Source organism: Malus sylvestris, chromosome 16 (genome assembly GCF_916048215.2).
Source record: "Malus sylvestris chromosome 16, drMalSylv7.2, whole genome shotgun sequence".
NCBI lineage: Eukaryota > Viridiplantae > Streptophyta > Magnoliopsida > Rosales > Rosaceae > Malus > Malus sylvestris.
Genome location: NC_062275.1, coordinates 15,271,889 through 15,295,786, shown reverse-complemented (window position 1 = coordinate 15,295,786; position 23,898 = coordinate 15,271,889). Strand labels below are relative to the sequence as shown.

At 38.8% G+C, this 23,898-nt stretch overlaps 3 protein-coding genes across 3 annotated transcripts; 1 reads left to right on the top strand and 2 right to left on the bottom strand.

Annotated features, from left to right (window-relative positions):
* Positions 1–340: 340 nt before the first annotated feature.
* Positions 341–4,178, top strand: LOC126608098 (E3 ubiquitin-protein ligase RHF1A-like). The gene is made up of 8 exons (XM_050275869.1): positions 341–1,282; positions 2,011–2,057; positions 2,203–2,265; positions 2,351–2,459; positions 2,544–2,830; positions 3,100–3,207; positions 3,287–3,642; positions 3,817–4,178. Exons 1-7 carry the CDS (start codon positions 1,139–1,141, stop codon positions 3,624–3,626), a joined length of 1,098 nt encoding a protein of 365 aa, XP_050131826.1. The 5' UTR covers positions 341–1,138; the 3' UTR covers positions 3,627–3,642; positions 3,817–4,178.
* A 241-nt stretch (positions 4,179–4,419) lies between these two features.
* Positions 4,420–6,379, bottom strand: LOC126608099 (peroxiredoxin-2F, mitochondrial-like). The gene is made up of 5 exons (XM_050275870.1): positions 6,065–6,379; positions 5,931–5,960; positions 5,585–5,743; positions 5,063–5,157; positions 4,420–4,794 (listed from the first exon to the last, which is right to left on the bottom strand). Exons 1-5 carry the CDS (start codon positions 6,278–6,280, stop codon positions 4,689–4,691), a joined length of 606 nt encoding a protein of 201 aa, XP_050131827.1. The 5' UTR covers positions 6,281–6,379; the 3' UTR covers positions 4,420–4,688.
* A 15,052-nt stretch (positions 6,380–21,431) lies between these two features.
* LOC126608602 (3-dehydrosphinganine reductase TSC10A-like) lies at positions 21,432–23,898 on the bottom strand. Its single transcript, XM_050276556.1, has 3 exons — positions 23,089–23,898; positions 22,554–22,844; positions 21,432–21,846 (listed from the first exon to the last, which is right to left on the bottom strand). Exons 1-3 carry the CDS (start codon positions 23,765–23,767, stop codon positions 21,839–21,841), a joined length of 978 nt encoding a protein of 325 aa, XP_050132513.1. The 5' UTR covers positions 23,768–23,898; the 3' UTR covers positions 21,432–21,838.

Genomic DNA, 23,898 nt, shown 5'->3' with positions numbered 1-23,898 from the left:
GTCCAATGACGAGCTATTACTCTCTAAACAAATGGACCTTTGCATTAAGGCCCTCACACTTATTGTATTTCTTCCATAGTCCTTTCAACTTTCAAATTTTCATTCTCTCACTGAAAAATTAGCATATATATCATTCAAGTTATCTAGATTAGTTATTTGAGCAAACGTTGGTTTGAAATTTAGAAGGGACTAACAAGTCATCTAAATTAACTTTGTAGAGTCTTTCAAAAGCTTATTATTTTAGGACTGTATTTCCAAGTTAAAGTCATGAAACTTCGTTTGTCTCTCATTTGATGTTAGGTGAGATGGCACTTAGAATATCGATCTCACTAGTAAATCTTTTATAAGAAAGTTGAAGTATGTTAGCAATTGTCTTTACTTGCCCACGTTACTTTTGGTCAAGTTACTTGTTCAAATTGAAAATACAAAATTTGATAAAATAAATCGAAGCATTCCTTTGAGGCTGTTTTTTAAGAAATACATCTGCGTATAACTACTTATTTTTACTATGTGTTGATCCAATAACCAAAATTATGTGAGGGCTATTAGATAGAAAATATATTATTGGCTTAAAATTTAAAATTTTGTGGCTTAAATTTTGAAATCTGTAAGCCAACACCATTGAAAATGGTCTAAACACTTTGAAATTCAAGTACTTCATGTTCTTGATAAGTGTTTTTTAAAGAATATGTTGACATATACCTTACAAAAAACCTTATACAAGCTAGAAATACTTTTAAAAAATTTAGTATTTTGGTAGAAAATTGCAAAAGTAGTGGTTTTGTTAGCAAACTTTCCCTTGCACAACAATAAACCAAAACAAAAAGGAGGAAATGATAATTAGAGAATATAGAGATTGATGATATATTATTCAACACAAGTATTTGGTTGATTGATTCCATCAAGCCAAAGCGTGTGAATCGGTGTTTAGCTTTGCTGCTGCGTTTTCTGATCCTTTTTCATTTTTCTCCTCCCAAAAATACTTTACTTTGACCCTTTACTCTTTCATTCCCCACCAACACATTTTCTAGGGTTCCCTTTCTTCCTCCTCCTCACACCATTCCCCCTATTTCCTCCATTAAAATCACTCTCCCTCGGTCCCTCTGCACCTCTCTGTCTCCCTCCACATTGCTCAAAAATGGCGTGTTTCGCTCCCTCTTCTTCTCTTAATCCAAAACTCATCTCAGCTCCCCCGTCTTCCTCCCCGGATCTTCTCGACGACTCGTATGAAGACTGCTGCAGCATCTGCCTCGAGCCGTTCAACTGCGACGACCCGGGCACTGTATGATTCTTCAAAACCTGAAAAGCTTTTGAATTTTTGTACAGCTCAGTGTTTTGTGCGTACCCAACTGACAGTATTTACTGGGTCAGTCTCGTAATGCTGATTGTGATTGCTAATGTAAATGGTCGAAATCGGTTTTGATAGTCTGATTTCGAGTTCTTATGTTTGCTTTTGCAGTTTCTCTTGTTTTGGTAGCTGAAATGAACTGTGATCTACGGTCAATTCTGATAATTGGTTTCTTTAGCTAGTTTTCGGGGTTCTTTCAGTGTCTGGGAAACTTGGTTGATGGAAAAACAATGTAATCTTGTGTTTGATTAATGTATATTGTTATCATAAAGCATGATGATTCATTGAAGTATATCCTTTATTAATACAATCTTTCGGTTTCCTTGGTGGGATTTGATGGAATAAACGGGTGGGAATGCGCAAAGATTTAGATTGCAAGTGTTTTTGAGAACCAAATTGGACTTCCATCTTTTTCTCTATATGTTTTTGAAATATAAAAGAAGTTTCTGCGATAAGAGGATCTGCAGTGATGGTTGTGATCATGCTAAAGTTATTTCGCAAAAACTAGATATCTTGTATTTGCTGTTGTACCAGATCTCTATAGCACAGAATGGATAGTAAACAGCCCTTGTTGTAAAATATGTGCTGTCTGCAAGTATTGCACTCATAGATTCAGACGTTTATCTGAGTGTTTTAACCCTGAAAATTTCTCCTTGTTTCAGATAACCAGCTGCAAACACGAATATCATCTTCACTGTATATTAGAATGGTAACCCCACTTTATATATAGGTTATGTCTTTTTTATGGCCAAAGGATACATTACTTCCATCCTCCACGGTCTACCCATGAAAATTGTAATTTATTGTTTCTTAATTGTAAATGGTTTTTCGTATTAATCTTGATATTCTTTTAGGTCACAAAGAAGTAAAGAATGCCCAATTTGTTGGCAGTCATTTTCCCTGAAGGATCCTGCTTTGTATGTAACTTTCTCTAGTTCATGCATGTGCTACTTCTTGATTGCTTTCCGTTATGTTTCAATTAATTTTTTATTTTCTGTGTAGCCAAGAGCTTCTTGCTGCTATACAAAATGAGAAGAACTCAAGGTCAAGAAAAACATCTTCCATGGCACCCCAAACATATCATTCATATGAGGAGTTTGATGCTGAGCACGTGAGTTTTTATAATAAATTTTGTATACTTAATTTTTCTTGCTGATAACGGGTCTTTAGTTGACAGCAAACTTGAACTTTTCAGGAATCTTTCTCAGATGACTCCGATTTGGATGAGCGCATCATGCAGCATCTTGCTGCTGCTTCTAGCAGAGCTCGTTATGCTCGCAGAAGGGAAAGACAGAGATCATCTGGGCTAGGTCCTTCCTGTGTTTTTGTTTTTTCCAATCATGAAAGTGTGCCTGGTTTCCAGGAAACATACCCAACTTCTCCAGAAGATTCACCAACTTCTCAAAGACCATCTATTATTCAATCTCCACTGTCTTTTATCTGCAGCACTGCTGCCAATAGTGATATCTGTTACATGCCGAGGTTTGCACCTAAGGCCAAAAGTTATTCCCCAATGTGGACGCACATAAATTTTATTTTATTCTAATACATACACAAGAAGTGGATATATGTTACTGCCTTGTCCTGATCACCTGGAATGTAGTTTGCAATATAGTATGAAGTGCATAGATAGAAGGTGTTATCTCATGGCACATGAATATGATTTAAGCTTGTTTCGTCATCTTTGTTGTCTATAGTATTCATCTCTTCTTTTTATCTTCCGGTGGCTTACTATTTCTTGGTCATTCCAGAGTGATTTATGGCCGGCCATCACCTGATGGTCCACACAGACCAAGCCCATCCGAGACTATCAATTTCCCTGATTCTATCAAATCCAAGTTGTCTGCTGCATCAGCCAGGTAGAAATGCTACTGCTATACTTCACTTTGAAGTTGATGTTGACTCCTTTCTTATACACATGTTTGAAAATTGTGAAAGATACAAAGAGTCAATCTCAAGAAGCACTCGAGGCTTTAGGGAAAAGCTACTTGCTCGTAACAACTCAGTCAAGGAGATGACCAAAGGGGTTCAACGTGAGATGAGTGCAGGAATTGCTGGTGTTGCAAGAATGTTTGAGCGCCTCGACCTTACTCCAAAGAAACCTGGAGCCCCTTCTCCTGTTTCTGGCCACAGCGGAGGAGAAACTTCAAACTTTTCCTGCAAGGGAAAAGGTGTGCTAGAGAATGTTATTGTTCATTCTTGTAGTAACAGTGGGAGAGTTGCTGATGAAAGTTCAGATGCACCGTCACGTCAAAGCTGCTACAGCAGGCCCAGTTGAAGTCTCTTCTGCACAGGTTCTATAAATTGACATTTTGTACCATTTTTCTATTGATTAATTGCTGCTAATAATATTGAAAGATGAAACTACGTTTCAAAATGTAGAAGCAAAAATCATTTCATTCGTCCAACTTTATTTCCCTTTGTTTAACGTGTAAAGCAACACCTAACAAAAACCTGCTTTGCTACAGAGCGGACACTGTTGCCGTATGGAGTTTGGATTTGGCTCATCTCCAAATCGTTTCTGTTTTACCTCTCAAGCGTAATGAATGTGTTTTACCCTTCAAGCATTAGGCACCTCAGCAAGTGACGTTATGTGACGAGCCACACGCCGCGGGTTGGTTTTGCGTCCTGCTCATTGCCCATTTATGTAGTGTGAAATAGAAACCACCGTTCATTGTTGATGAGTTATTTGTCCACCCCCTTCACATTTTCCCTTCCTTTGTAGCTTAGTTGGTAAGCATTAAGTGGATTCTGGGGGAATTCCTGCTACCTAACAGTTGTCTCAACTGTTCAAACTTACTTAATATACGTGTCCTGCGTTTTGTTTTTATTTTTTTTTGTTAGTCCTGAAGCTACCAATATAATTAGTTAAGTGATTTGGATGGCACAACAGAGCACCGCCCAACACCCGCGCAACTCCCATCATACGAAATGAGTTTAACGATCAATTATGAAACCCTTGTCAAAAGAGGATGAACCGAAAGAGCTATACACCAAATGTGGGCGCAACGAACCAGCGAAAACTTACCTGGAGGATACACTAGGAATGCATTAAAAAAAAACAGTTGGACTGGAGAATGTGATTGCATTATATGGTAGGGGTCTCGGGTCCAATATGACCTAGGAAACAAAGGTAAAGATGCTAATGAAAAGGGCCCAAACCAGGAGCTTTTCATAAAAATGAACAGTACCAGAAGCTTTTCGTTAAAGTTCTCTAAAACCATAGCATCCGAAAACTTCATGCCGAAACACAACAGAATTCAGTTATTAAGGATACAAATGGATGACATGTCTCATCATGGATCGAGCACCGTGTAAGTCGTCTCAATAACTATCAAAACTAGATCTGCCCCAAAATGACGTCCCCGCCAGAAACCTTGAAGTCTGATGGCACTTCCTCCACATTTAGAGTTTTCACCTTCCCGTCGACCACATATGCTGACCATCTGCATAAAGAGAGCATCACTTTCTTCAAAACTGAAATTTGTATGGCTATAGTAAGATAGATTGTGGATAAAACCGAGGGAGGGTGACCCTTGAAATTATTGGGAAAAAAGGGATTATGTGGATAAGAGGACTAAAGAACAGTCCATGGATAAAAAACCGCATCCGATGCAATATACCCATCTAGGTTTTATTCAATAAATTCCCCTTTGTTTCTCCAAAACACTCAATTACAAAAAAGTACACAAATAAAACCGATGATGATTATACCTTTGAGAGCGATGTCCAAGCAAAGCACCGCTGAGATCTTTATCCAATTCCAAGCTTTTGTGGAAGCTCCCATCGAAGTCCCCATAGAACTCAATCTATTTAGCCAAATTTCAAAAAGTGAAAAAGATGTTGCAATAATTTACATTCAAACAATAAAGCACTGTTGCTACACTTTGAAGGAATTGCCAAATGCGATTTTTATGATGTACAAGCAGACGGAGTTATCAAGCTGAACCTACTTGCGTTGAGACTAACATAGTAATTTAGAAAAGAAAAATTCGCAAACATAAAAACCTCGAGTGTTCTCCAAGTAGTTAGCCTCGAGACCGACTTGTGAACTCTAATAGGCTATAGCCGCTTAGTACAAGGAGCTAAAATTTAGAATGTAGTTTTAGAACTGATGATCCAGACATCCATCTATCTACTTTTGGCTCCAAATTCAAGTCACTACGAGCGGCGCAATCTACAAAGTTACTTATTTCCGTAAATCAGAAGAAGGCACTTGATAAAGGGAACACTTACAGCTTCTTTGGCTTCGATTTTGGTTGCCCAGCCATTCATAACATATGGATCATTCACAGCTACGCAAATCACAGAATCAACCCCTTTGGCCTTAAACTTATCAATCTGGTTCTTGTAACTAGGCACGTGTTGCACAGAACAAACGCCGGTGAAGGCGCCCTGACATATTGAAAACAAAATACCCACTTGAATTCCTCTTCTAGGAACTCACAAAATTCATAAATTCAATGCTTTTGATTCATAATTTACTCAATTTTTCGGTGTTTTACTGACCCTAAACTTGGCATTTCTCACTAACATATTAAATTACATCAAACCCATGATATAAACAGAGAGATTAACTTACAGGGAGCCCAAAGATGACGACTTTCTTGCCCTGAAAACACAAATTTCACAAAATTTTCAGCCTCCAAAATCTTGAAATTTTACTGAAACCAGATTGTTAATAGAAAAATTAAACACATAAATGAAAAATGAAACCTTGAAAATGTCTTTGAGAGGAGTGGTGGCGAAGTTGGAGGAGACGCCTTCGTCCCAGGTGCGAGCTTTCTGGAGGGAAACATTGGGTGCGGCGGAGACTAGGTCGGTCCCGACTGCAGCGGCCGCGTAGGCTCTTGATTGAGCTCCGATTTGGAAGCCTCCGACCACTGATTTCATTGCGGAGAAGCTCATTCGCTTCAGAAGTGTGGACGCCATTGCTGAGTGCTGAGCAGTTGAGTCGACTCACTGAATTTTCGTTTCGCTTTGTTGGTAAGTTGTTCCACAATTGGAGGAAGGAATCGTCTACGCGGATGGAATGGTGACCTATCAGAGCGTAGGGCCCCAAGTTTACGGTCTGTACGGTCTTACTCACTTGGGCCTCTCGTCTGGATCTTTCATGGGCCGAAACATAATCCGACGCCATTCTGCTCTTGGGAATGGGAAGTGATTTTTATTCAGCCTCGCATTTTCTCCTCTGCACTCCTAGGTTTGTTTCTGTCCGTCTATTTTGCCTTGAGTTTGTAAACCTTACGCTATATTTGGATGAAAGAAATAAATTTGAAATTTTGGTAAAAGTCAGAATTTATAAATTGACATGCATTAATTCTCTTGTTTGGATTCATAAACATAGAAATTTAGAATTTCCGCGTGAAAAAAAAACTTGGAATTTGGGACCTCCAATTCCCAAGTTCAAATTCCATGTAAATATGTGTCATTTCCCAATTTCTATGATTCAGAGTTTAAAAATAACAAATTCAGTATTCAATTCCATTGTTATTTTAGATTAACTAAACAAGAAAATTTACAAATTATAGAAAATAAAATCTTGTCATTTCAATTTCCGTCATTTTAAAATTCCTTAGTAATCTTAAATTTCTTCATCCAAACATAGTGAAGTTAAGAAATAGGAGAGGAATAATTCAGTACTACGGTATAAAAATATTCTTTTTCACTTGTAAGTAAGAGATATTATATTTTAAATGTACAAAAAAATTATTATTTTTTTGTCACGTGGCACAAATTTGGTAGCTACGTTAGTACAAATGTAGATCCCATATTTGCCACATCATCACTTAACTGATTTTCTAACGGATGTATGAAATTGAAATAATATGGATCCCTTTTTTTTTTTTTTGAACAATCGATATTATCTACACTAAGGGGAGGGGCTGGCCTTAGCCTCACAATGGTTTAGGTTCAATTTTCATCAAAGGAAAATTTGAACTACATTATTTCTAACCTTAATTAACCCCTCCCCCCCCACCCTTTAGTGTAGATAATATTGTTTGTTCAAAAAAAAAAAAAAAGGAGGAGAGGAAGAGTGCAGGAAAATCACTACTTTCAATTAGAATAATTCATTTTCGAGATTGGATTAAAACAATTTATTTTTTGAGTTTGTATTTTAACCAGGAAAATATTTAGGTCCTCACATGTAAAAAGTCATTCATCCTTGTAAACAAATCATAGTTTGTTATATGCAAGGGCTAATGTATTCATGGATCTCGTTGGTCTCGAAACAACCTGGAAGTCCAAAGAAGCACCTATAAGGACCTTTGAGGGCCACCAATGGTCTGGCCAGGTGGTGGCAGAGAATGGTTGTGCAAATGTTTTGCAATAGAAACTTTGAACCAAGAAGAAGGATTTAATTTCAGACGAAGAGGAACAAAGAGAAGATCACCATGGCTTTATTTTTCTTGGACCTTGGTTCCAACAAAGAAGAAAGACGTTCTCTCCATTTCCCACGTGGCCAACTCCTCATTTTTTTTTTAATTATTGTTCAATCAGGTTGTGTCACCTAACATTTTAATTAATAGGAGAATGATGTATAACTCAATCAATACTTTTTAAACCACATATTTGACACCGTTATTTTCTTTTAAGTCACTATGAATTCATATGACTCAAAAAAATATTTCATAAAGTACATTAATTAGGATCACCTGATGCTAAAATCTTGGATCCGCCATTGGCATACAGTGCATAAGATTTTTCTTGATTAAATGATTTAGATGTACTTTCGCATATGTTTCAGATCCGTGATTAAAGAGACTTTTGGCAAACGCTAAGAGCAATTCCACCCCTAAGACTGGTTGTGTTGGAGATATGCCCTGAAAAGTCAATCTTTGGAAGAAACCTTTCAGGACAATGAATGAGTGTATAGATGACTCTTATACATCAAAGGGCAAAGATACTAATTAGGACTGTCTCAATAAACGATATATGTCCTAAATAGTGATTTCATGGACAATGGATCGATGGAAGAAGTAATCTAATGATGTTAGACTACAGAGACCTTCTTCACATAACCATCATGTCCAAAAAGGTTCCTGGTCATAGGATTGTCAGAGGGATACTAACAATGCATAGACTAGTACATACTATGTCCCCTTCAATTGGAAGGATGGAAAGTCTCATCTCATTCGTGTAGTGACACTAAGACAGGTATGTAGGTGCTCATTATGGGAATGAGTTCACTGAACACAATCGAACGAGAGTACTTGCATGGAGGTCTACTCACATGTCAAGCAAGTAACTCTAATGGTTGGAATAATGTAAGTAATCCTTTGACCTGAGACATCATAGTTGTCTTGGGGATACGTTGCTGATCATTTTGATAATGAGACGTGACCACACCTCATCTTGGGTGTGTTCTATGCATTGTTGGGGTCAGTGATTTATTCTCAGAGGCATGTGAATGATCAACAAGGGATCTCTAATCCTCGTTATGAGAGGATGAATACTCTAAGATATGATTCGGGAATCTTCGGCCGAAGTATCGAGCGTAATAAAGGAAAGCGTTCCTATACGACTCAATTGAATCATATAACATGGAATAATCACATTAGGGGTTTGACATAATATATCCATACCCTAATAATGTGATTAAGAGTATTGTTTTAGAGAATGATCGAATTACATTGTAATTCCAACTGAATAGGTTCTCCGAACAAATTCTACATTAGCTTGGGTAGCCATGATATATGGTTAGATGTCACTCATGGCTTGTGAGTTCTTCTAGATGATTAAATAAGTAGTCGTCAAAGAAGAAGGAGAATTAAAAGTAAGTTTTAATTCACTAAGTGATTGGATTAAATATAATCAATTGGATTGGTGCCAATCACCTCACTACCTTGCTAATTAGAACCTAAAATGATTGTACACCGATACACTCTTGTAATGAGACAACTAATGGATGATGGAATAAATTAATTGGATTAATTAAGTTTTATGATTAATTAGAAAGTCTAAAGAAATCATAGAAGCGATGAAAGATCGTTTTTAGACTTGTTGATGCACAAAACCGGAGGTCTTGGAACAACGTAAATCCGACCGTGAATCTGCATGAAATGTAAATAACACAAGAGTTATCGTGGTTCACCCTAATGTTTGGGCTACGTCCACACTGATTATATTGTATTTCTCTGAGAAGTGAGGGAGAGAGTGTTGTTGTATTTGTGAGGGTATTGCCCTCTGTTGGGTTCACTGAGTCCCCCAGAGAGAGAAGAGAAGGGAGAGGAGAGCCTCGGTGGTGTGAGGACTCTCTCTCAAGGCTTCTAGCCTTTGTTTTCAGCTCTAGCCCTTAGAAATGAGGACTTCAGACTTGGTTTAGAATGAGGAGGAGTCCCCTTTTATAGAATAAGGGGCTCCTCCTCTTTTACATTTGTCGTGGGCTTAATGTGTGAGGCCCAAATACGAGGCCCAAATATATGGTACCAACAGGAGTCCCCCAAGTCTTCAGTCAAGAGAGTCTTTTGGCTGGAGACTTCAAATTCAGTCCATGTGTGGGCCGAAGTGACTGGATGCTGTCTTGAAACAATACTCAACATGAGTCAACGCTTAACATAAAGTAATACTCAGCTAGAGGTAGCACACGTTACGAGGTTGCCCGGCCGGAGGTGATGCTCGTTGCGAGGCTGCTTGGTTAGAGGCTTACGCTCGCGGTGAGAACTTGCTTGGTTAGAGGCTTATGCTCGCATCGAGAGGTTGCTCGGCTGGAGTCGATGCTCATTGCAAGGTTGCTTGGCTAGAGGCTTATGCTCGCGGCGAGAGGTTGCTCGGCCGGAGTCGATGCCCATTGCCAGGTTGCTCGGTAAGAGGCTACGCTCGCAGCAAGGCGGCTCGGCTCGTGGCATTCCTGGTTGCAAGTACGTACTTTATGTTAACGTGTACTCAGTATGAGTTTGACTAGGGTCTGTAAGTTGGGTTTGATTTTGTAAGTGCCCAACATGAATGGTGTCTCAGCCCGTGGGTGTCCAAGCAAGTGGATGTTTGGTCAGGCAAGAGATCAATGTTGATCAGTAGAGCTGGTTGCTCGATAATTCCTGACAATAAATGACAGCATAAGTATGATTGTATAATGAATAAATCGAATTGACACAATTTGTCAAGGCAGAATATTGTACGATGTGCCTACTATAAATAAATGATTTATTCAGTTGTGTGGTAAATCACACGTTGCATAAGTGAAATAATTAGCTGAAACACTGGGCAATGAATAAATATTTGCACAAATAAATGCTTATATAAATATGCGCGATCCGACTAGGATTAGTGATATATATATATATATATATATACTTGTGAAAGGTTGTGTGCCCATAATTATGCCACGTGACTAGCCATTGTCTCAAGGTAATAGCCTTTGATGCAATAGTATATAATATATTGATCAATTCGGTGCATGTGTTTAGCACATGCAATAGATGGAGTTATGATCATTTACAATGATTAAGTACTGACTTTCTGTCAGCACAGTACATTTAATATGGTGTTACATGGCATATAAGTGATGCATTTGTATTGCACTACGCATACTGATATTGGTATGTACATAGCAGACTTAAGTTTACAACAGCATTATTTAATAAAAGCACAAGCACGCGGCCATATGCGGTTGCATTCTAGCAACAAGTATATATATATATATACTGTTGTGATGCCAACTATCATTATATACTAATAATGCTTTCTAGCAACAAGCACGGCATATCCTAATAATGCTTTTGTGAGTGCCGATTATAATGAAACACTATTGATAAAGAAAGAAGATGCCTTATCTTTATCCCGACATTGGCGGTCGACAGGAAAAAGTGGATGGAGACCTAACGTTTTTTGTTGTTGTCCAAGCCCTTTTGATGATGATTATCATCCATTGGCATATCCTGCTGTAACAAACTCAATTGGAGTGGAGCAAAGTGGCGGGGCCCAAATAAGGCTCAGGGTTCCACTAATAGTTAGGGCAGGATGTGCTACAGCCTTTTCGATTGTTTCTCCTTCCCGTCCAACTCTGTGAGTGATTAACTCGAACGAGTGTTTCTCCGGCCTGCAAAGCCTTTTCGATTTCGACATCACTCCGAGCAGCATGGTATGGCTGACCCCCATGCCCTCTCTCCGAATCTGGTTGCAGTACATTATAATTCTTTAAACTTGAATTAACAGGAGCTCCACTTTGTCTCTGGCCCCCAACCCACAGGGGATTTAGCGGGTTTCAGGGGATTTAGCGGCGGAACATGGCGGATGGAGGTGAGATTCTGGCTCTGTGGGGTTGAGAATGGCAGAGAGAGAAGTGGGCATCCAGGAGAGGCGGTGCTGTTTTTTGCAGATTCACGGTGGAGGTTGTGAAGTTTGATGAAAAAAAATGAAAGAGAACCGACGTAGCTTTTCGTGTCGTTTCCCACAGACGGCGCCAAATGTTGATGCACAAAACCGGGGCGGTCTTGAAACTACGTAAATCCGACCGTGAATCTGCACAAACGCTCAAGAACACGAAGAACACAAAGAACACAAGGATTTTATCGTGGTTCACCCCAATGTTTGGGCTACGTCCACACTGTAGTTGATTCTGTTTCTCTGTAATTGTATGGATACAAGTGTTTGAGGGGAAGTCCCCCGGAGAGAGAAGAGAAGGGAGAGGAGAGCCTCGGTGGTGTGAGGACTCTCTCTCAAGGCTTCTAGCCTTTGTTTTCAGCTCTAGCCCTTAGAAATGAGGACTTCAGACTTGGTTTAGAATGAGGAGGAGTCCCCTTTTATAGAATAAGGGGCTCCTCCTCTTTTACATTTGTCGTGGGCTTAATGTGTGAGGCCCAAATACGAGGCCCAAATATATGGTACCAACAGGACTTAAAGAAAAATTCGGGTTAATATAGGCCTATTAAGCCCAAACCCATTGGGCTTTTATTTAAGCATAGGATGACTTGAAATACTAAAAGCCCAAAGCCCAAACAACACTAAAGGGGCCGACCAAATAAGAGGAGAGAGAGGGAGTCAAGTTGTTGGCTAACTATCTTTGAGATATAAAAGGAACTTTTAGTGAAAAGTTTCATTAGGGTTTTGTGTGTTCATTTTTCACAAAAGAAGAAAACATCTCTCTCTCCAAAACACACACAAGGCCAGCCACCATAAGGGAGAAGTAGCTAATCATCTTCTCTTCCTTTTGGTTATTCCTCCATCCATCTTACTACACTAGTGGGTGTGGATCTTTAGAGGTCTTCAACCTTGGAGACTAAAGGAGAACCAAGGAGCACTCATTCTAGCAAGGTGGAGGAAGCAATGAGGGAGGCTAGGCTCAAGGAGTTCCAAGAACAAAGAGCTTGGAGGTGGTCAATCCTTGGTCTCAAGTCTAGATCAAGAGGTATAAAACTATACCTTCACTTTGTTCTTCAATAATTTCTTAGATGCATCATATATGAACCTATGCTTCTTGAAGGGGATTTGCATGATTATAGCTTTCATATTATGTGATAACATGTTTGCGTTGCTAATGTATATAAATTTTGAATTGTATATGCATGCTAGTCACTAGAAATCCCACATAAATCTCATTATTTCCCTTCAAGTGGTATCAGAGCCAAAGGTTTATATTTGATGTGTCCTTTTGGATTTTATGCATATGGGTTTTAATTTTATGTTTGACATATTATTTCTTCATTCAAAATATGTTTATCTTTTGTTTTTCAAATGTTGAAAAATGTGTTTCAAGAGTTGAAAAAGATATGTATGCAAAAAGTGTTTTGGATGCATGAATGAAGAGTGAGTTTTGAAACAAAATTTGGGGCTAAAGTACCATAGTGGAGGGCACGGTTTTGGGGGGAGGTTTTGGCTTGTGTTTGTGTTTTATTTTAAGTCACACACACACACTTTGAAGCTAGAAAGTAAAGGCCTTGTCACTTTTGTTTTTGGTTTAAAAGGTCACCAAGAAAGTGCAAATCTTGAAATTGTTTTCATGGTTTTGTTCTTGGTGTTCATGGTTTTGGTTTTGGTGTAAGAGGTTTTGTTTTGTGTTCATACTTCTTTATTTGAATTTAGATGGTATACTTGTCATCAATAGCCTTCCATTTGATTGAATCAAATCCTAGACTTGACTAGGAAACCTTACACCCTTACACCTTTTTAAGCCAACTTGTGCAAGTGGGTATTAATGTGAAAAACCTAGGCCTTTGCTTTATTTTGAACTCAAGGGGACATGTATGACACACTCCCTCTTCCCCCATCACATAACCGGCCACCCTAGTGGATTAGCCACTTGTGGGGCTATTTTGCAAATTTAAAAGTTGATTATACTTTCTAGTATTTACAGTTTGACCCATAACTTTTTATATTTGCATATTAGGCCCATCTCTCTAAAAAGTTAAAATATTTTGATTTTAATTTTGTTAGTTGTTTAAACTCATCATACAATTATGCCCATATGCACTAAATCTAATTGTTTATGTTGCATTCAAATTAATTATTTAATATGATTAAGTAGTTAGAAAATGGTTGACTATGGACTTATGCCTTAAACGATAATTGAGCTATGAGAAAGGGCGCTAAACTCAAATTGTTTGAACCTTGGGAATGTGTTTTAATTACTATTTCAATTGGACCTTGTCATAATAGATATTAATCTTTCTCTCCCTCTTAGTATATGTAATTTGTAGGAATTTGTACAAATCGGTTTGTAATTCTTATTACTTCTTAATCTCTTTCAATTAGTTGATTCTCTCTAGTACTAGACTAGAGTTTCTTTAACTATTGGTAAGGAGACATGATTAAAAGAGGGTTTTGACATGAGATTAAAGATTAATAGGGTCCAACGCCCTAATTAGCAATGAATGATTGTCTTTCATTTCTAATGGCTCAATGAAAAATGTTTTAATTGGATTGAAAGCACGTAATTAAAACGACACAACCTTCCCTAGATCTTATTCAACAATGTTGGCTCGTTGATTGAATTAACCCAATAAGTCCATGGTCATCCAAAGAGCCTATGATAACTATAAAGTCCAATTTCAAAGGAATGCAAAAACCATAGTAGTAGTAGTTACTTCCAATATTTGAAAAATTCGTTTTGATATTGATTTGTTTTTCTCAAAACAAATAGTGGGAGTATCATACGCTACTAAACTATAATGAATACAATTAGTAGTTATATATATCTCCAATATTTTGAAAAATGTTTTGATATTGATTTGTTTTATGAAAACGAATAGTGGGGATATCATATGCTACTAATTTCATTAACTAGTAGTTATAATAGGACACAATTTATTTTAATGTGATTAAATAAATAAAATGATGAGACCTTAAAATCCCTCAACCAACTTCCAATATTAAGTTGAAAGCGGAGAGGTGCTTTGAACACTTCTTCGTGGCCTTCCACCATGGTAGGCTTCAATCGTTTATGACTCGTACACCGCCTTCACCCTATCATAGGGGAGTGCAAAGTGCGTGCAACATTTGATGTGGTGAAGGTAGGCAACGAGTGTAGCCAACATCGTATCATCATGAGGTCATACTTGAACCCCTATCTAAACCGGCATGGTGGGTCAAAACTTAACTAAGAGAAATGGTGCCAACATCATATCATTGTGAGGCATTGTTCTCTAGAGGCCAACTAGATGGGTAATCACAAGAAGTTGTTGTGAATGGGTAATTGTACCCTCTCATTATTATTTTTGCTAGCCAACATCGTATCATCGTGAGGTGGGCTTGGTAATAGTGAGCCTCCCATAACCCGCTAGGAGCTTTCTTTGAAATCTCCCGGATTCCATCTTGAGGGATATGAGATTTGCCAAAAATGGTGGGTGGTGTCATTTGGTTTAAAGACCCGAATCGTTTGACTTAATCAACAATCAAACTAATTTATTTTATTGTTTATGTATTTAGATATGGTTGGAAGCACACTCGCGAAAATACTCGACAAACATTGCCTAGAGGGGCACAATTTCCCATCGTGGTATCGTAATGTCAAGATTCTCCTAACCTTGGAGAAGATTGTTTACGTACTAGACAAGGCTCCACCTCACATACATCTTGGCCCTGAGGCCACTGAGGATGAACGTGCTAAGTATGACAAGCACATTGAGGATGATACACAAGCCAAGTGCTATATGTTAGCGTCCATGAATGAGGAGTTGCAGAGACAGCGCGAGGGCATGGACAGTGCATCTTCCATCATACTTCATCTTACGGAGTTATATGGTGAAGGGACGTGCAACCGTTACTTTAGCACTATCAGTGAACTTGTGAAGACCAAGATGATCACGGGAGCTCCAGTGCATCAACATGTACTGAAGATGATTGGACTCATTGAACAATTGGAGAACCTAGGGACTCCACTTGACGGGGAATTAGCCCAGGACTTTATCTTGGCTTCTCTTTCTGACTTGTTCTCGCAGTTCGTTATGAACTACAACATGAACAAGATGGATAGCACTCTCTCTGAGTTACTAAACATGTTAGTAACCGCTGAGAAGACTATGAAGAAAGAGAACGTTGTAAGGACTGCTGCAGTAGCCTACAACAAGCCATCCTCCTCCAAGGCCAAGCTGAAAGGCAAAGGCAAAGGGAAGGAGAAAAAGTCACCCACTCCTAAGCCGCAAGGAGGAGTGAGGAAAAAGAAGGCAAAGGAGCCCAAGGGGACTTGCCACCACTGTGGAAATGATGGGCATTGGAAGAGGAATTGCAAGTTATACCTTGCAACTCTTAAGGACAAGCCACAAGGTATGGTTTATGTTCTTATCTTCAATTCTAATTGTTAGATCTTCTAACCTTTATATTTGATATAAAATGCTAATCACTTATGCAATTGTATGTAGGTGATGGAGCCAAGTAGAAGATGAACAAGCAAGGAAAATGATGGAGAAGGGTTCGGCCACCAATTTTTTGCTAACTACTTAAGAAGTTTGTTAGGCACTTAAAGATAGTCTTTAAACTTTCTTATTTTGTTAAGAACTTATTATGTGTGGAAGACCACTATTGGTGCCTATATGAAGGTATATAATTAGTCTCTAAATGTATAGAGCTAATTCCTTTTGTATTAAACATTATGAATGTTTGAATTATCATATCAATGTAATGTGATGAATGCCTTCTACTATATTATTTCCTCAAAGTAGTGTTATGAATTGAATATTGTCTTGTTGTATCCTAGTTGAGATACAAGATTTATATCACTTATATAATGCAATATCCAAACTTTGGACTTATCAATTATGGATAGATCACACGTGTTGGCCATAGATGGATACAATGAATCTTTAGTTTTGGTTCCAATTGCCTACATATGAGTTCTATATGAATTGAAAAGGGTCTAGAGATTCCTTTCTTGAAGAAAAGGAAGATCACATTATAATGATATAAAATAATAAGAAAACGTTTCTTATATGGTTATCACTTACTTAACCACAATAACCAAGATCACTCTTGATTCAATTAGTAGTTTTGAACAACTAATTGGGCATTCTTAAAATTGTTTTTTAAAATGTCATGTGTGTTAGTGATTAAACCAAAAACAAAGTGTCTAAATCTATGAAATGTTTAAAGACTTTAGTCACTTAATAACAAGACATCAACTTAGTGGAGAATGAAACAAATAAGCTTGAAAGGTTTTAAAGCTACTCCACATTGTCATCTACCCGTATACTTCATAATTATACACTATGAATGTATAATGCGATTTCTCATTAAGGTCATGAGAAACAGTGAGAGGTGAGAAAAGGATATAAACTTAAATATGATTGGTTTATAGTTGTCTAAAATTAATAGTGCATGACTATTATTAATGAGTTTGTAATTTTAATTGTTAAAAGGTCTCAAGCTCTTCAAAACGTTGAAATTCTATGTTGTGTAACATTCTAAAGAATAGTCTATGAATGTTGGTTTCGTCAACCTAGCATAAAATTGTTATATGTTGGGAGTTGTCCATCATTCTCTTTTATGAGGACAAGCTAATAACAAAGTATATGGACAAATTGATGAAACAAAAGGGAATAGTTTCAAAATGAGTCACAACATATGATTTAACAACAAGACAATCCAAATTCGGTCCCTCATATAACTATAACGCTCTATGTAGTTTTGATAAAGAATTATATCAACCACCTAGAAGGTATGGTTGAGTTTCTATATCCTTAGTAGGAGCCATGCTTCCACTAATGACTTGGATAATTCTTATATGACTGCATTAAAGGTTTTAGTATGACTAAAACTTGAAGTATGGTGTATGACACCATATAATTTAAATGAATGGACTTGATAAAGCAAGTCATACGTTTCAAAAGGAATTACTTGAGAAAGAATTCTTTTGTGTACGTTCGTTTAAATAACTTGTGTTAGCTAGAGTTGTTGATAGTCCCAAAATTGTTGAGACATCATCAATAAGCTAATGGATCTCAATGATTGTCAATAGATCCAAGACAAGTTAGTGGGAGCAATAGGCATTCAAATCAAGAAAATATAAGTGTTAAATTTTTGAAAGAATGCTAAGTTACAACAAGGGCAGTGGAAGTGATGTCATAATTTAAGCAACAAGATATGAATAAAGTCTATTTGATAGACTTGATAAAACATAGATGTTACTCAAAATGACAAAACGTGACACGGTCAATTTTGAAGTATAGATTTAAAATTGGACTTAATGATATAGCAAGGCTATCTCAAGGATGTTATATGGGGAAATTAAATCTCAAATGTTGAAGGTTTGAGAAAGTATTTTCCTATATGATAGAAAATCACTTTCGTGACCCTTATAATGAATGTGTCGCAAAATCACAAAAGGGACACATGTATGGACTTGTGAGATGATATCCAAAAGTGAAAAACCATTGGGGTTGTCACTTTAAGATATTACTATAGCCCAGGATCAGAACCGTAGCAACTGATAGAGTATTATTTCCTTTAAGAAAGGAACATCAGAGTCGGACTTTGGAAGCGTGCATTCACTTGGGTTATAAACCAAAGTGAAAATAACCCATTTTAACAAATGGAACTTCATAATGGATGAAGTACTAATCATATGAAAGTATTGTTAGTATTGTACTACAATGGTCTCAAGGTTGGAGCAAAGTATGTATAAAGTATACAAACGAAATATATGTCGATATATAGTTTTAGAAACTGCTTCAAAAGGTGTTTTGAATAGAAGGGGTTCTTATAGAACCAATGATTGAATCCAAACCATAAGGTCGTTAGTAGGACACTACGACGTAATGGGGTGATAGCAAGGTCTTATCAAAGTATTTGAACACAAGAAAGAGACATCATCAAATGTTTTAGAAACGTTTGATAAGTAAATCACTTTTATAAATTAAAAGGATTAATACATAACCAAGTTTACCTATGAGCATAAGTTCACTCGACTAGTATGTATAAGATACACTAGTGATTGACTTTAGTGCAAGTGGGAGATTGTTGGAGATATGCCCTGAAAAGTCAATCTTTGGAAGAAACCTTTCAGGACAATGAATGAGTGTATAGATGACTCTTATACATCAAAGGGCAAAGATACTAATTAGGACTGTCTCAATAAACGATATATGTCCTAAATAGTGATTTCATGGACAATGGATCGATGGAAGAAGTAATCTAATGATGTTAGACTACAGAGACCTTCTTCACATAACCATCATGTCCAAAAAGGTTCCTGGTCATAGGATTGTCAGAGGGATACTAACAATGCATAGACTAGTACATACTATGTCCCCTTCAATTGGAAGGATGGAAAGTCTCATCTCATTCGTGTAGTGACACTAAGACAGGTATGTAGGTGCTCATTATGGGAATGAGTTCACTGAACACAATCGAACGAGAGTACTTGCATGGAGGTCTACTCACATGTCAAGCAAGTAACTCTAATGGTTGGAATAATGTAAGTAATCCTTTGACCTGAGACATCATAGTTGTCTTGGGGATACGTTGCTGATCATTTTGATAATGAGACGTGACCACACCTCATCTTGGGTGTGTTCTATGCATTGTTGGGGTCAATGATTTATTCTCAGAGGCATGTGAATGATCAACAAGGGATCTCTAATCCTCGTTATGAGAGGATGAATACTCTAAGATACGATTCGGGAATCTTCGGCCGAAGTATCGAGCGTAATAAAGGAAAGCGTTCCTATACGACTCAATTGAATCATATAACATGGAATAATCACATTAGGGGTTTGACATAATATATCCATACCCTAATAATGTGATTGAGAGTATTGTTTTAGAGAATGATCGAATTACATTGTAATTCCAACTGAATAGGTTCTCCGAACAAATTCTACATTCGCTTGGGTAGCCATGATATATGGTTAGATGTCACTCATGGCTTGTGAGTTCTTCTAGATCATTAAATAAGTAGTCGTCAAAGAAGAAGGAGAATTAAAAGTAAGTTTTAATTCACTAAGTGATTGGATTAAATATAATCAATTGGATTGGTGTCAATCACCTCACTACCTTGCTAATGAGAACCTAAAATGATTGTACACCGATACACTCTTGTAATGAGACAACTAATGGATGATGGAATAAATTAATTGGATTAATTAAGTGTTATGATTAATTAGAAAGTCTAAAGAAATCATAGAAGCGATGAATGATCGTTTTTGGACTTAAAGAAAAGTTCGGGTTAATATGGGCCCATTAAGCCCAAACCCATTGGGCTTTTATTTAAGCATAGGATGACTTGAAATAATAAAAGCCCAAATCCCAAACAACACTAAAGGGGCCAGCCAAATAAAGGGAGAGAGAGGGAGTCAAGTTGTTGGCTAACTATCTTTGAGGTATAAAATGAACTTTTAGTGAAAAGTTTCATTAGGGTTTTGTGTGTTCATTTTTCACAAAAGAAGAAAACATCTCTCTCCAAAACACACACAAGGCCGGCCACCATAAGGGAGAAGTAGCTAATCATCTTCTCTTCCTTTTGGTTATTCCTCCATCCATCTCACTACACTAGTGGGTGTGGATCTTTAGAGGTCTTCAACCTTGGAGACTAAAGGAGAACCAAGGAGCACTCGTTCTAGCAAGGTAGAGGACGCAAGGAGGGAGGCTAGGCTCAAGGAGTTCCAAGAACAAAGAGCTTGGAGGTGGTCAATCCTTGGTCTCAAGTCTAGATCAAGAGGTATAAAACTATACCTTCACTTTGTTCTTCAATAATTTTTTAGATGCATCATATATGAACCTATGCTTCTTGAAGGGGATTTGCATGACTATAGCTTTCATATTATGTGATAACATGCTTCCGTTGCTAATGTATATAAATTTTGAATTGTATATACATGCTAGTCACTAGAAATCCCACATAAATCTCATTATTTCCCTTCAGGGTGCCGACGCCCAACGCATTTATCCACTCAAATGAACAGTATTCCAAAAAACAGTAATAAGTCAAAGTATCTCCACTCCTAAAAATACGCCGGCACCCAGTCAGTCTAATATATATTATTTTATTCATATCAATTAATATTTTATCATTTAATTTATTTCTCTCCTACTTCCATTTCATCTCCGGCAGGGCACTTTCTCTCTACCCTCTCTTTTTCCCCCCTTTTTCTCCATGTTTTCTTCTTCAAATGAGCTGATGCACCTGAAATGGACCTCCTCCCCCAAAAATGGGAGCTCGCCGTGGAGGTGCTCCACACCAACGGATGGGACCTTGCCGGAGCTCCACACAAACGCTCGCAAGCACCCCGTTGTCGTCTCCTCACCGGAGCTCGCCATGGAGGTGCTCCACACCTAGGGAGTCGGATCTCGCCGTGGAGGTGCTCCACACCAACGCTCCTCGAAAAATGGACCTCCTCCTCCTGCGCATGACCCCGCTAGCGTTAGCATGAGTCAGATGTACCGGGCAACACCTCAGTCAATTTTGGATTGGGCTAGAGACCAACTTGGGCTGGGTGCCAGTCAATTGGGTCGGGTGGAGGGGTTTCATAGGGTGCTGGGCAGTTTTTCAGCTGGGTGCTGGGGAAAATACCCTCCGCTGGAACTGCTCTAAGACAACGTCCAAACCTAAATTTTGTATGCCACCTTCTCATATTTGCTTGGATATTTACGACAGTAAAATTCTGAGGCAACAAACAACTTCATCTGAACATATTATTGAAATTTTGGCGGGGAATGACAGACAACGCATTTTTCAAAAACTCGTTCATCAACCGTTCTTACATCCGTTCTGAAGTAGTCTATCTAAACAACGAAATAAATCCACTAGAAACAAAATTCAAAGGGTATCAAAAGAAATCTCAAGACTTGTTTTAATTTCCTAACAAACAGAGATTACAAAACAGCATTTAACTCCAGGCATCTATCATAATCGGGAATGAATATAGACGATACTGAATGCCTGGAAAACCAACAGTGTCAATTTAGGAATAAGGGGACTGGTGACCGAAAAGTTTTCCTCAAGTAGCGACGCCGTTAATTCAACCGGTAAACTCCACCTTGGATGAGGTCAGAGACTCGAAGAACCAAAGTAACCCACTACAGACAACTGCACTCTAAGTGCAATACAAAGCACCGCGAATCTCAGGTCCCTGAAATTAAAATCATTGAAAAAACAAGAAATGGTGAAGTTTCACTCATAACTAAACATGCAAGGGTGTCAGCACAGAAAAAAAGAAAAGAATCGGATTCCCAGACTGCTACTTTAGATTAGAGGGAAAGGAGGTTCTTAAGAATCTAAGATGCCACCATTTGGGTATATTGGTTACAAAAATCGGAAACCAGTGTTAATATGTAACATTCTACGACAGATGAATAAGCAGCAGCAGCAGCACACAGGTATAATTTCGCTTTGATCTCCTACTAACTAGCAATGACAACAACACAATCTTATCCCAACCATTCAAGGTCAGCTACACCGGTGCTAGTCCTGCAATCCGCCGATCATGGACCATATTTTCCTTGGTCAATGATTCATTCTTTTTAATCGATGCATCTATTCGTCCTCATTATACTTTGTCAGATTCGGATCAGAAACATGAAACAGGGAAATGACATTAATCTCTCTAGCCTATTAAGATTGTCTTGAAATGCAAAGTTGGATACACAATATGAGTAATTCAAATGCAGGAAACATCTAAACCCGGCAGCACCATTCATTAAACTAGGCAGTTGGGATAACAACAGGAAATATACAAACAATTGGCAACTATGCCTAGGAAATACAATTTCTATGCAGTAAGATCAAACCGAAAACTAAAACATAATCAGTTAAACCGTGATATGAAACAATACTCACTCTTGTTCTGTGCTTGCCACTTCTGTATGCTAGTATACCAATTCCACTGAAAACACAGAGCAACGAGACGAACCAAACCGGCTGCAACCACCTCGAAAAATGCCATAACAAACGACCTCTGAGGAGACAACCCAGCAGTGGCAATGGACAACAATAACCCTTCAAAGTTGCAAGGCACAATAAAAGAAGCAGACTTAATCCCATCCAAAGCCCTCTTCGCAACATCTTCGGCTTTCATCGCCCCAGATGACTCCGCTATAATGCCAGTCAGCGGCGGCCGCCTCTTGGTCTCTACAACAATTGAATATTAAAAATTAGAGCAAAATCCCGCGTAGCCAAACCCACATTGGCTAGAGCGGATGCGCTCCCCAATGCACCAAAGTTCGGATCTCCCTACCCGCATTTAACATTCTAATGCATCCAGGTTTAAAAGTTTAAATTAGTTTAAAGTAGAATATCGCTTGTATAAAAAAGAATCAAAATCGAAACAATCAAATTCCACATCGAACATTTATAATTTTTTTTACAGTTTTACCTTCAGCGAAGCCAGGGGTGTCTGTGTCCGGCGGGAATACCAGAGAAACGTGAATGTCGTGAGAAATCACCTCTTGCTGCAGAGCCTCGGCCAAGCCACGGAGCCCGAACTTGCTGGCGGAGTAGGCCGTGTAGCCGTAGATTCCGACCTGGCCGGCCTGGGATGACATCAACGCGATCGAGCGGGGCCCACGGTCCTCTCCCTTCTTCATTTCGGGGAGAGCGGCTTTGATCATGTTGAAGCTCCCAATCAGATTCACGTCCACCATGAACTTCACCTCATCCAATCCCTGCTTCTCGAGCTCCTCGGGGACGAAAACCCCCTGGTTCACAATCAGCACGTCGACGGGACCCGCCTCCTCCGCCGCCTTCGACACGGCGTCGTAGTCGCGGACGTCGGCGGCGAAGATTGACACGTCGATGCCGGTGGAGAGCTGGATGTAGTTCTTTGCTTCCTCGAGCTTGTCGATGGAGCGCGCGAGGATGGAGACTCTGGCGCCCTCGGTGGCGGCCTGGTGGGCCAGGGCGAGTCCAATTCCACTGGAGCCTCCCGTGATGAACACGTGGCGGTTCTTGATTGGGATCTTGACGGGGCGGGGCCGGACTATAACGAAGAGAATGAGGAAGAGGAGGGTGGGCGGCAGGAGGAGGAGGAGGGCGAGGAAGGAGAGGTCCGCCATTGACGGAGCTTCGAAATCGTTGATAACTTAACTGCCAGTGTTGTGTTGTCACTTGTAATTCAGTTACTTTCTGTGATCTCCGCCTGTAATATGGGCCGGACAGACCCGGCTCGGAAATACATTTTTCGGGT

Bases quoted from the DNA above. Each gene is read 5' to 3' on its own strand.
- LOC126608098 (XM_050275869.1), top strand. From the start codon at position 1,139: ATGGCGTGTTTCGCTCCCTCTTCTTCTCTTAATCCAAAACTCATCTCA. The intron at 2,266-2,350 runs GTATGTAACTTT...TTTTCTGTGTAG, and splicing joins TCCCTGAAGGATCCTGCTTT to CCAAGAGCTTCTTGCTGCTA. The intron at 2,831-3,099 runs GTTTGCACCTAA...TGGTCATTCCAG, and splicing joins GATATCTGTTACATGCCGAG to AGTGATTTATGGCCGGCCAT.
- LOC126608099 (XM_050275870.1), bottom strand. From the start codon at position 6,280: ATGGCGTCCACACTTCTGAAGCGAATGAGCTTCTCCGCAATGAAATCA. The intron at 5,744-5,930 runs GTAAGTTAATCT...TCAATATGTCAG, and splicing joins TCGTCATCTTTGGGCTCCCT to GGCGCCTTCACCGGCGTTTG. The intron at 4,795-5,062 runs GTATAATCATCA...CTCTTTATGCAG, and splicing joins CTTGGACATCGCTCTCAAAG to ATGGTCAGCATATGTGGTCG.
- LOC126608602 (XM_050276556.1), bottom strand. From the start codon at position 23,767: ATGGCGGACCTCTCCTTCCTCGCCCTCCTCCTCCTCCTGCCGCCCACC. The intron at 22,845-23,088 runs GTAAAACTGTAA...CAATTGTTGTAG, and splicing joins CACCCCTGGCTTCGCTGAAG to AGACCAAGAGGCGGCCGCCG.